The following is a 12,040-nucleotide window of genomic DNA, read 5'->3' as shown; positions in this document are numbered from 1 at the left end:
GATATGATTCCATATCAGGCCCAACGTGGATCTCCCTCTATTAGGAATGCTCAAGTATTTTAGGAACTCTTCATTTCATAATGAATGTGTTTATGATTGCTCTAAGTAGAAAAATAGATAAGGACATCAATGTATATTCTCCTACATAAATGTTTCAGCTAGTGATGAAATCAAGTGGAAAAAGGCAGTAGCAAAACGATGAGAGTTCTCTGACAAATTAGAGAATGTATAATGTTTCATTACCTATAAGAATTACATATGCAAACACTTAGAACAAATAGTCATAGTATAGTTATTGAAAAAAGAGAAGATATGTATAATTCCAATAAATAGAATTGACACAATACCAGATAGACCTAATTCTTCTATTAGCATGTAACTGCAAATAAGTCATGACTCACTTATTTCTTCTTTCTTTGTAAAATAAAATTAATCCAGAAAATGAGATCACTTACGAGAAATAAGGGAAAAGGACAAAGAGACACCACTCCAAATTCTGAAGGTTGAAAGAAAAGTATGTCAATTATTTAAATGGGAAAAAGATACCAAGCAAAAGTTAGAGGAATTGCAAAAATCATTACTTTTCAATATCCAATCCAACATATTTGAAGAGGTATTCAGCCGTTAAGGTTTTTCCGCATAATTTTTCAAACCCCCAACAAAGACATACAGCATGAACTGAGATTTAAGTCAAAATAAAATGCTACATTGGAAATGAAGAGTTCTTAAAACAATTGAGAATTCTAAATAGAGTGAGATCCATATTGGGCCTGATATGGAATCATATCAGGCCTAACGTGGAGCCTTTTTGCTAATTCTTTCTTCTTATATTTTAACACCTTCTAAAAGTCAAAATAAATAATGGATAGAAAATTTGAACTCCTTGCAACACCAGGAATCCATAGAAACTGAAATGGGTGCAATCGGAGCTCTCTAGGTCCATCAGTGGGTTTCGACCGAAACCCACTGATGGACCTAGAGAGCTCCGATTGCACCCATTTCAGTTTCTATGGATTCCTAGTGTTGCAAGGAGTTCAAATTTGCTATCCATTATTTATTTTGACTTTTGTAAGATGTTAAAATACAAGAAGAAAGAATCAGCAAAAATAATTCATATCAGGCCCACGTTGGGCCTAATATGATTCATATCAGGCCTAACGTGGAGCCTTTTTGTTGATTCTTTCTTCTTATATTTTAACACCTTCAAAAAGTTAAAATAAATAATGGATAGCAAATTTGAATTCCTTGCAACACCAGGAATCCATAGAAACTGAAATGGGTGCAATTGGAGCTCTCTAGGTCCATTAGTGGATTTTGACCGAAACCCACTGATGGACCTAGAGACCTCAGATTACACCCATTTCAGTTCCTGTAGATTCTTGATGTTGCAAGGAGTTCAAATTTGCTATCCATTATTTATTTTGACTTTTAGAATGTGTTAAAATATAAGAAGAAAGAATCAGCAAAAAGACTCCACGTTAGGCCTGATATGAATCATATCAGGCCCAACGTGGGCCTGATATGATTCCATATCAGGCCCAACGTGGGCCTGATATGAATTTTTTTTGTTGATTCTTTGTTCTTGTATTTTAACACCTTCTAAAAGTCAAAATAAATAATGGATAGCAAATTTGAAATCCTTGCAACACCAGGAATCCATAGAAACTGAAATGGGTGCAATCGGAGCTCTCTAAGTCCATCAGTAGGTTTTGACCGAAACCCACTGATGGACCTAAAGACTTCAGATTACACCCATTTCAGTTCCTGTAGATTCCTGATGTTGCAAGGAGTTCAAATTTGCTATTCATAGTTTATTTTAGCTTATCTAAATGTATTAAAATGTTATCAAAAAATTAATTAAATTTAAATGTCGTTGATGAAAGAGGAGATAGGAAAGAGAAGAGAGAGAAAAGAAAAACGACAAAAAAAAAAAATTGTTTGGTCAGAAGGATAAAAAGGGAAGTGCACTTGAAAAAGTGCGTCCTTTGGTAAATACCAAAGTAGCATATGCCTTTTGGTCAATTAAGATATTTATGTGCGTGATTTGGTAAATTGTCGTATTTTTTAATAGCATTTAAACTAAGGTGTTACTTAATTAGAAGATGATAAGATAAGGAGATATCAATTCCTAACATACTCGTAAAAACAAAGATTTATTTATAAGAATGAGCATTCAGTTAATTCGATTAATTTGATATTAATTTTATATAAATTATTATTATTATTATTATTTTAAATAAATTTAGTTAATTCGGTATTAACTCAAATAATTGATTCGGTTAATTTAGTTTTAGTAAAATTTTAATTTGATTCAATTAGCTAACACTAAATCAGTTTTCAGTTAATTCAATTAACTTATGGATCGAATTAATCGAATGCTTACCCTTACTTACTTCCACCTTCTCGTTATCCTCCGAGTCTCAAAGCCAAATCCTCTTATTATTCCTTGAGGTCGTGAGGCTACGCAAGGCTAGCTTTTTATGTTCATAAGTTCAAAGCATCATTACCTTGATTTTGTTAAAACATCAACATATTTGAAACTCATTTCATCAAAATATCACCATCTTAGTGTTGTTTTAGTCAAAATATTACCACCTTATAATTAATGTTTCTTTGATTAATATCATCATTTTAGTGCTAATTTTTTAAAGCATCATTATTTTATTATTGATTTCGTTAAAGTTTCATCATATCTTAGTATTAATTTCTTTAAAATATCATCTTGATGTTGATTTCGTTAAACTTTTAATTCATCACATTGTCAATTAGAGAAATTATTTTTAAAAAATATTTTTTTTATTTTTAGTACAGTATTATATTTCGACTTACTATACGATAACACCACTACCATGGAGACTCTTAGTTAGTGGTGTTATCGTATAGTAAGTCGAAATATAATACTGTACTAAAAATAAAAAAATATTTTTTAAAAATAATTTCTCTAATTGACAATGTGATGAATTAAAAGTTTAACGAATGTGTGCTCCGATTCCCGTGCCCTAGATCGGACGGCCCCAATCGGCCGCGCACATCTTTATAAAGCCTCAACGTTCACCGCGTCTTCCTCTGTGTTCTCCTTCTGCCTTTCGACCGTTTGCTTCGGCGACATTGCTTGCTTCCAGCGTTCCGACGACTTCAGGCTTCCTCCTTTAGCGGCTTCCCCTTTTGTAAGCCTTCCGACTTTTTCTGACCTCTGTTTGTGCGTAGTTTTCATAGCTTTCCTGTTTCTAGTGTCCTCCTGATTTTCCTCAATCGTCTTCTTCGTTAAACCCTTCGCTTCTTCATCCCCGGTAATGGCGAGCTCCTCGCAGCCGTCGGACCCCACTCCCGGTCTTTGGTATACTACCATGGAGACTCGGTTCGACGCGGGTGACGCCACGAGTCTCATAAATGCCTATGATATCCCATCTGACCATGAAATTGTCCTGGCCAGCCCGTCCGACCAGCCACACCACACGCCGACCAGCACTGTTTGTTTCTTCCGAGACCAATTCGTGGTCGGTCTCCGGTTTCCTATTCATCTGTTCATAACTAAAGTTTGTAATTTCTTTCGCATTACGCTCGCCCAGCTCGTCCCCAACTCCTTCCGCTTGTTATGTGGTGTAGTCGTGCTATTCAAAGTGCACGACATCCCACTGACTCCTCAGGTCTTCCACTACTTCTACTACCCCAAAAAGTCCGAGCTGGGCACCTACTTATTTCAATCTCGCATCGGCCTAGTCTTTTCGACAAGATGCCCTCCTCCAACAAACACTGGAAGGAGTAATTTTTTTACTTGAGACTCCCCGAGCGGCCCCACTTCCACACTAAATGGCAGACCGCCCTGCCACCTCCGCCCGAGCTGAAGAGGTATAAGACTCAACCAGATTACCTCCACGCCGCTAATATGTTGGTCAGGTTGAAGTTCAACATTCACAAGATGCTACCAGAGGGTGTATTGTACATCTTCGAGCTGAGTCCGAGCCGAGTGAAGCTCCCGAGCAGCCTAGGTATAAAATTTCTTTAGCCCCCTTCCTTTGAGTCTAACTGATTATGTTCTTCTTTTGCAGCTGACATCATGATGCGTGCCCGAGTAGCGGGTATAATGAAGGCTAAGCAGGCCGAGATCGAGGCAGCTGCTGCTAAGGAAATGGAGTGGCTCAGCTTGACGGTCGGCCGCAAGAGGGCACAGCTGGGGAAACTGCAACTGCTGGAGAAAATACAACTACGGGCGATGGGACTGCTGAACGGATGCCTAGCGTGGGAGGGGCCGCCGACCCAGGGGTGACCCAAGAGGTACCCCCAGTCATCCCCGCTGAGGGCTCGGGGTCCTCGGGCATTCGCAAGAGGCGTCGAACAGACGCGCTTTCCCGTTCTGCCACTTCAGTCGTACAAACCTCTGCGGGGGGAGGTGCCCCAACTACAGCTCCCACAACAGTGGAGGCTACTTCCTCCGATCGGACCCCGTCGGTGGCTGAGCTGCTGGAGCTCCTTCTCGTTCAGCTGATTACCTCCTTACCGCCAACCAGACTGAAGGTGACTCGGTCTGCTATTCTGCCGGTACCGTCCGCCCAAACTTCTAGTCCATCCGCTTCTGCTCAGGCAAAGCCGGCCGGACGACGATCCATTACCGCTACACTCCGCCTCCCAACGGAGGATCTTCTGGCATCGAGTGACCAACCCAGCTCTCCCACTACAACAAATATGTTAAAAGACAACACTATAAAGACAACGGTTTTTGAAGGAACCGTTGTTAATTTGATAAAAGACAACGGTTTTTAGCAAAATCGTTGTCTTTGAGCTTTAAAAAAAACAAAAGACAACAGTTTTATAAAAATCGTTGTTGTTGAGCGAATTGTTTTCTAATCAACAACACATTTTACAACAATTTTCTAAAACCGTTGTTTTTAAGCGCATTTTTAGAGGTTTAATGCTTTCCCTCTCTGAAAAATTCTTTGGCGCGTGTTTTCCCTCCCCTTAGTCTTTGGGAACCCTAGGCATAACTGTGTCTTTCTCCTCTCCTCATCACACGATCTCTTCACGTTCCCTCTCCTCACACAATCTCCTCTTCCCAATCTCCTCACACAATCTCCTCTTCCCGATCTCCTCACACAATCTTCTCCACTCCTCACATGTTTTTGCCTTCCACCCCTTTACACGAACCCCTCTCCTCAAAACTCCTCTCTGCCTAAACCTCTCTCGCTAAACATCTCCGATGAACCCCTCTCCTTGAACCTCTCCTTCGAACTCCTCTCAGACTAACCCTCTCGTGGCTCATCCTTTTCTCCTGTCGCCTCGTCTCTCACTCTCTTGGCGGTTTCCTCGGCGATCAAGTGAGAGGCAGCATGGGATTCTTCAGGAGCCTCACCCGACTGCCCGGCCCAACCGGATTCAGCTTCAGTTCCACATCCGAGCAGGTCATGAGGGCGTCGACGCTTCCAAGCAGACCATCATCATCACCGGTTTGTCCATCCCTAGGATCTGGAGAATCACTCTTTGAAAATCTGTTCTTGCTTAAGCGAGCTTGGATTTTTTCGAACTCTAGCTTGATTCGTGTTTTGATGCACAGATCTGATTTGTTTCCGACTTGATTTTGGTGCCTAATTCATCCAAACTCCCACTCTATCAATGGATGTATATATAGAGAGATACCATCTTCAACAAGATTTATTAATTAAGGTTTATACTTTTAACATGGTATTGTTGCAAACTCTAACACCTGTGCTTGATTTGTTGATGACACTGTTTAGCCTACAAAAGTGGTTAATATCAACATATTTATGGTTAAATGTTTCTTCAAGACAAAATTAAACCCATCTCTATAAATATGCACAACAACTATATTTGCTAAGAAAACCATGAGGTGAATAATTAACATGACTATGTGTCAGAGAAGGAAGAAGACTGATTTATCTGCAAAGTTTGTGCGCTCTATTCCCCCCCCCCCCCCCCCTTTTTTGTTTCACCATGTTTTCTTTCTGCAGGGTGGGAAAATCCTCTTTGGAGGGTCTGTTATTGACTCTGAAAGAAACTTTGTTCAACCTAGTATTGTCGAGATTACACCTAGTGCACAAGTAGTTACAGTAGAACTCTTTGGTCCTGTATTATATGTAATGAAATTTCAGGTAGTTCTTGAATTTGGTTTATCTATTAACTTTTGTTGCCATCCTTTTCATTTAAGGAATTAATGGGTAGGATCTGATATTATTGTTTTGCTTCTTAGCTCTAGATTTCTAATTTGCTATGTCTTATATAGACTTTAAATGAGGCAATTGAAATAAACAACTTGGTGCCACAAGGTCTGAGCAGTTCTATCTTCACACGCAAGCCTGAGATTATCTTCAAGAGGATTGGGTAACAACCATCTTTCAACTTGTTAAATTATTTTGACAGCCTCCAAATTTGGACATGTTAGAGTTTATTATCCGAATTATGTTAGATCTATCCCGAAAAGCTCATGGTGCAACTTTATTTATGAGATTTTGGGGATTTATGGTGGTAGCGAAGGCATTGGACCAAAGTGGTGGTGCAGAGGCACTATGGACCTTCATTATTATTATTTTCACACATATGTTTATGCATTATGTTCTTGCTTCAAAAAGTTTATTTGTCATTTTGTGATAAGGTTCTAAAGATTGTAAGTGTAGAAAAGTCTTTCAGCTTTATCACGATATGGTTTCTAGTTTTCCAGCTTTTTTTTTTCTCTGTTAATATACAGTTAGTTTCTATAGTTCTTTCCAAACAGTGTGCCTTTATGATGCAGACCTCATGGCAGCGACTGTGGTATTATCAACGTGAACATACCTACTAATGGTGTCGAAGTTGGTGGAGCTTTCGGTGGTGAAAAGGCCACTGGAGGTGGTCGAGAAGCAGGGAGTGACTCATGGAAGCAATATATGCGGCGTTCAACCTGGTAAACTTGGCTAATTCATCCATTGATAAGGCTATGGATGAATTAGCACATTTGTCATTTCCAATTCTAAATCAATGTGATACAATTGGTGATGCTATAGGAACACATGTGGGATGGCCGACTAACTTGGTAGTTATGCTAGATGAGGTAAATGTCATATTATATTTATAGTTAAATTGTCCAACAAAGATTAGTCATTAGTGTTGCACCTAACATGTGTACATTTGCAATTTTTAGAATCCTCAAAGGAAAAGAAGTGTTGTCCAAAGAAATAACCCAATTATTTCATCAAGTGTGCCAAGGTCATTGCATCTACTGTACTGTTATTGTAAGGATGCTCTAAATGATGAAACAAATATAGCAATGATTTGTGAGCATGATTTCTTTGACAATGATTATGAAATCCTTGTGCACCTTGAAGATATCATTCCTTTTTATCATTTGGATCTCATAACTACAAATTGTATAGTAATTTACATGTGGTAAGTCTTCTTATTCTATTTGTTTACCATATAAATTGTATAAACTTTATTAATTTAGCATTGTAACATTCTTCATTTTGAAATGGTAGGTATCTTTATAAAAAGCTAAAAACATATAACAATGTCCACAAAATTAGATTTGTGAATCCACACATTATCCCATATGTGCCATGTGTGACTCGACTGGACAAAAATAGCAAAATCGAGCACTTGAATGAAAGAGCTAGTGTTTTGGCAGATAAGTTGAGTCAAGCATCAAGAAATCAATTAATTTTAGTGCCACATAATGTTGGGTAAGTAAGACTTATAATATCAGTTTTAATTTATTGTTTCGAGAAATATGCATGCAATAATTATGTGATTTGTGTATAGTTATCATTAGATTCTCACTATCATTGATCCATCTAAGGAGACAGTTTATTTGTTGGATTCACTTAGTCACTGCATTCATGACGAGGACTGGAAATACGTAGTTACATGGGAAGTAATAAAGGTATGCATGTCTACTTATGATTAAATTATAAATAATTAAACATGTATATTAGACATTTACAATTTATTTTTAACATAGGGTCCTCGTCAACCAGATTCGAAATAGTGTGGTTTTTATGTGATGAGATATATGAGAGATATTATTGAAGAAGTGGAAACTATCGAGAGAGATTCACTTCGATCAATAGTAATATTTGACATTCAATTCTCAATCTTCTTAAATATTTGTGTGTTTATCATTTTGCACTTATCATCTTTTGATTGTTTTTTACTAATCTAATCTATGTCTTTGATCACAGTTCATCAAAACGTAGTACTCTAGAGAAGAAATTGATGAAGTGCGTTCCGAGTGGGCAGAATACATACAAGACTATATTTATGACTAGGTATGTAAAATCATACAATGACTTGATCTATTGGAAAGTATTTGCATATAATGCAAATTACATAATCTAATCCTAACAGATATGCCCCTGGAAACATCATGATTATTAAAACTTTAATGTGTAGGACATCCAGGTAGAACATCTCTATTTTATTATTATTCTTATTCTAGAATGCATGAAGTGATTTCCAACATCTTAAGATTTTTGAGATGTTCAAACATATATATCATTTGCTGGTAAACACATTTCTATAGGACTAACACACTTGTCAAATTATCAGTTAATTAAGTTTGTAGTGATTGTAAGTTTAGGTGGTAGTGATTATTAGTTTAGAAAATCATATTCTGGATTAAATTGATTAACAGTTTAGATGGTTTAATGGATTAGTTTGTTCTTGATTTTTTATAGAAATAATGTTGAAACTAGTTTCGTATACTGCTTTGTGATTTTTATGCAAACTGCACATCCTCAAGCTTTGAGATCTTACTAGAGTGTTGCTGCTGTAATGTTGAGACATAAGGTACATGACTTCCTCTATAATTCCTTCTTTCTGTTGCTGCTGTTAGCTATTCGATCTAGCTTCTTTCACATAATACATTATTTAAGATATAATGTTAAGTTTATATATTCATCAACTTTTTTCATGCTCACTTGCTTGACTACTCATGAAAATGTGAAGCGGCAATGTTTCTCGTGCTTATTTGGCCATTCTTTTACTTCAACATTTAAGAAGGTCGAGATTTATGTACGTGCTTCACAATTTGGTTTCTACTGTACAAAAGATACAAAGCTGCAAGAAGTTTATAATTGTTTATACATGTTGATAAGTTTTCTAGTTTTGGGGCTTGTTTGTTTCAATTATCAATTTAGTTTATAGTGGTTTATTAGATTTATCCATTTCAATTATCAGTTTGCAATGATTATCAGTTTATACATGCATGTTTCTACTTTTTTCTATAGCTTTAACTATATTTTATTTTCAGAAAAGGGAGAAAGCTGGGTTTGCAAGCTAAGTCTATGAAATTTTGTATACAGAAAAAGGACCAGTACGTGAAGATTGTTGCACATCCTGATCACTTGATCTATTCAGAAAAGGACAAGTTAATTTGCATGGTTGTGGTCTGATAAACTTAATTTTGTGGTCTCATCTTTTGTGGTGGTCATGAACTTGTGGTAATGTTGGGATAGCTTGTAGTAATTGTAGAAGTTTATAAACTTAAGTGAATGTACATATATGTTGTACCAGTTTTTGGTTGAGACAAGATGTATAAAAGACAACTTAATATATATATGTTGACAACGGTTTTTGCTAATGTATATATATATGTTGTACAGGTTTGTGTGTAAAAAAATTATGTTGACAACGGTTTTTGTGAATGTATATACGGTTTTGTGAATGTATATAGACAACAATTTTTTAACCGTTGTGAAAAGTATGCAAAGGATCAATGGTTTTTAAACTAAATTTGGAAGAAAGACAACAATACTGTATTTGTTGTCAAAAGCATATCTGCATGCGATCCAAATTATTGCAAAATTGGCAATTACAACGGTTTTATATGTTGCAGAACTGTTGTCTTTGGTATTAAAAAGATAACGTTTTAAATCCGTTGCATGACTGTTGTCTAATGTGGTCAAAGACAACGGTTTTAAACCGTTGTCTTTTACTGCACATTTAACAACACTGCCAATTACAACGGTTTAAAGAGCCTACGACAACGGTTTTTAACCGTTGTCTTTAAATATTTTTGTTGTAGTGTCCCCAGCACCAAGTCTACATCAGAGGTTGGCTCGCCTGCATCTAGGAGGAGGCGAGGGCGCGAGCGGCCATGAAACCTCCGGGCACGTTGGCTGACAACCATCTGGAGATATACACCGGGGTTAGTATTTTTGATAAACTGTTATATTACCTCCGCTCGACACTAATATTTGCTTTTAGTACTGAGTGGAGAACATTGCTATGTGCCAACGACTGGCACAAGTGGAGGATGAGATGAAGATGCTCAAAATTTCTGGAGAAGGCTCCTCCCAGGGACCATTGTCAGCTCGCCTGAAGACCGAGCTGGAGAAGGCCCAACGACTCTTCACCAAGGAGCAGCAGAAATCGGCCGAGCAGGCCTGCAGGCTGGGCCAAATAGAGGCTCAGTTGAGGACCTACGATAGGAAGCTTGAGCTGGCCTCTACGCGGAAACAACGGGTCATCACCGACTTAGAAGAAAAGAACAAGGAAGCCAGGCGGTTGGCCGACAAGCTGAAAGAAGCGGAGAACTTCCTGGTTGCCGAGCGGGAGAGCCGTTCGGCCAAGGAGACTGAACTTCAAGGTCAAGTGAAGCACCTTGAAGAGGAACTAGAGGCTTCGCGTGCTGCTCTGAAGACCTACCAAGAGGCCGAACCGGTTTGCTCTGTTGCCATGAAATATCAATACCTCCGCTCGGTACCATTTTTGGAGAAGGTGACCAACCATATCGTCCATTCGTTCGAGCTAGCCATCAACGCCATGCTCATCCAGCTGAAGGCGAACGACCACCTCCTTGAAGCTTTCTCCGACCGGAATGTTGACCGAGTCCAGCTTCTTGAGGGTATCCCTGATGAGGCTTTTGACTGTATTGAGTGAGCGAGGAGCTGATAGTGTTTTTTCTAAGCCTTGTTTTTTGTAAGCCTTAATTGTATTTCTGCCGTTCGGCAGTGTTTATTACTGAAATCTGTTTGCGTCTCTTTCATATGCTATTAGTTTGCCAAGTATTTGGTTGCGTAGTCCCGATCGGTTGTGACGCCCCTGCTATTATTGAAATATTTGCTTAGGATCATACCTCTGGGGTTTATGCTCGACTTTAATTTTAGCATCCACGCTAGACGATTTTCTAAGACCGGGATTTAACGTCGCCGCTCAACGGTCTCCACAGCGGGGTTTTTATAGTCGCCGCTCTGAGTCTAGGGTTTAACGTCGCCACTCAACGATCTTCAGAATGGATATTTATAGTCGTCGTTTGACTCTAGAGTTTAACGTCGCCGCTCGACGATCTTCCGAGCGGGGTTTTTATAGTCATCGCTTCGACTCTAAAGTTTAACGTCGCCGCTTGACGGCCTTCCGAGCGGGGTTTTTATAGTCACAGCTTCGACTCTAGAGTTTAACATCGTCGTTCAACAGTCTTCAAGGCGGAGTCTTTATAGTCGCCGCGTCAACTCTAGGGTTTAATGTCACCGCTCAACGGTCTTCCGAGCGGGGTTTTTATAGTCGCCGCTTCGACTCTAGGGTTTAATGTCGCCGCTCGACGGTCTTCCGAGCAGGATTTTATAGTCGCTGCGTCGACTCTAGGGTTTAACGTCGCTGATCGACGGTCTTGCGAGCGGGGTTTTTATAGTCGCCGCTTTGACTCTAGAGTTTAATGTCGCCGCTCGACGGTCTTCAAGGCGGAGTCTTTATAGTCGCCACGTCGACTCTAGGGTTTAACGTCGCCGCTCGACGATCTTCCGAGCGGGGTTTTTATAGTCATCACTTCAACTCTAGGGTTTAACATCACCGCTCGACGGTCTTCCGAGCGGGGTTTTTTTAGTCATCGCGTTGACTCTAGGGTTTAACGTCGTCGCTCGATGGTCTTCAAGGCGGGGTGGCCATTCGGCGATAACTTTGTAAACCTTTGCTTTAGATTTTATTCCTACAGCTGAAGGACGTGGTTAAGCCGAGCTCGAAGAATTCATAGAATTTCCCTATTGACAACTTCAGCTTGTCCGTTGCTCTGTGGATATGCTACGGAGGTGAAGGCTTGCTGAATCCCGTAGCCTTCGCA

General features: G+C 39.1%; 1 protein-coding gene and 1 long non-coding RNA gene across 3 annotated transcripts; both read left to right on the top strand.

Moving 5' to 3' along the window:
- The first annotated feature begins 6,077 nt into the window (after nt 1-6,077).
- On the top strand, nt 6,078-6,896 carry LOC121983004 (aldehyde dehydrogenase family 7 member A1-like). Its single transcript, XM_042536027.1, has 3 exons — nt 6,078-6,104; nt 6,236-6,333; nt 6,743-6,896. The coding sequence occupies exons 1-3, from the start codon at nt 6,093-6,095 to the stop codon at nt 6,894-6,896; spliced, it is 264 nt and encodes an 87-aa protein (XP_042391961.1). The 5' UTR covers nt 6,078-6,092.
- Nucleotides 6,897-7,957: 1,061 nt separating this feature from the next.
- Nucleotides 7,958-9,520, top strand: LOC121982893. 2 transcript variants are annotated; one of them, XR_006112335.1, is made up of 3 exons: nt 7,958-8,053; nt 8,166-8,252; nt 9,288-9,520. It is a non-coding gene; the product is annotated as an uncharacterized LOC121982893 (long non-coding RNA). The 2 variants fall into 2 exon arrangements; XR_006112345.1 differs by lacking the exon at nt 9,288-9,520 and adding an exon at nt 9,236-9,276.
- Nucleotides 9,521-12,040: the final 2,520 nt, after the last annotated feature.

This window comes from Zingiber officinale, chromosome 1B, assembly GCF_018446385.1.
Source record: "Zingiber officinale cultivar Zhangliang chromosome 1B, Zo_v1.1, whole genome shotgun sequence".
NCBI lineage: Eukaryota > Viridiplantae > Streptophyta > Magnoliopsida > Zingiberales > Zingiberaceae > Zingiber > Zingiber officinale.
This window is presented reverse-complemented; position numbering and strand designations above follow the sequence as displayed.

Excerpts from the sequence above, each read along its gene's own strand:
- LOC121983004 (XM_042536027.1), top strand. Across the intron at positions 6,334-6,742 it reads ATTATCTTCAAGAGGATTGG|ACCTCATGGCAGCGACTGTG; the intron begins GTAACAACCATC and ends TTTATGATGCAG.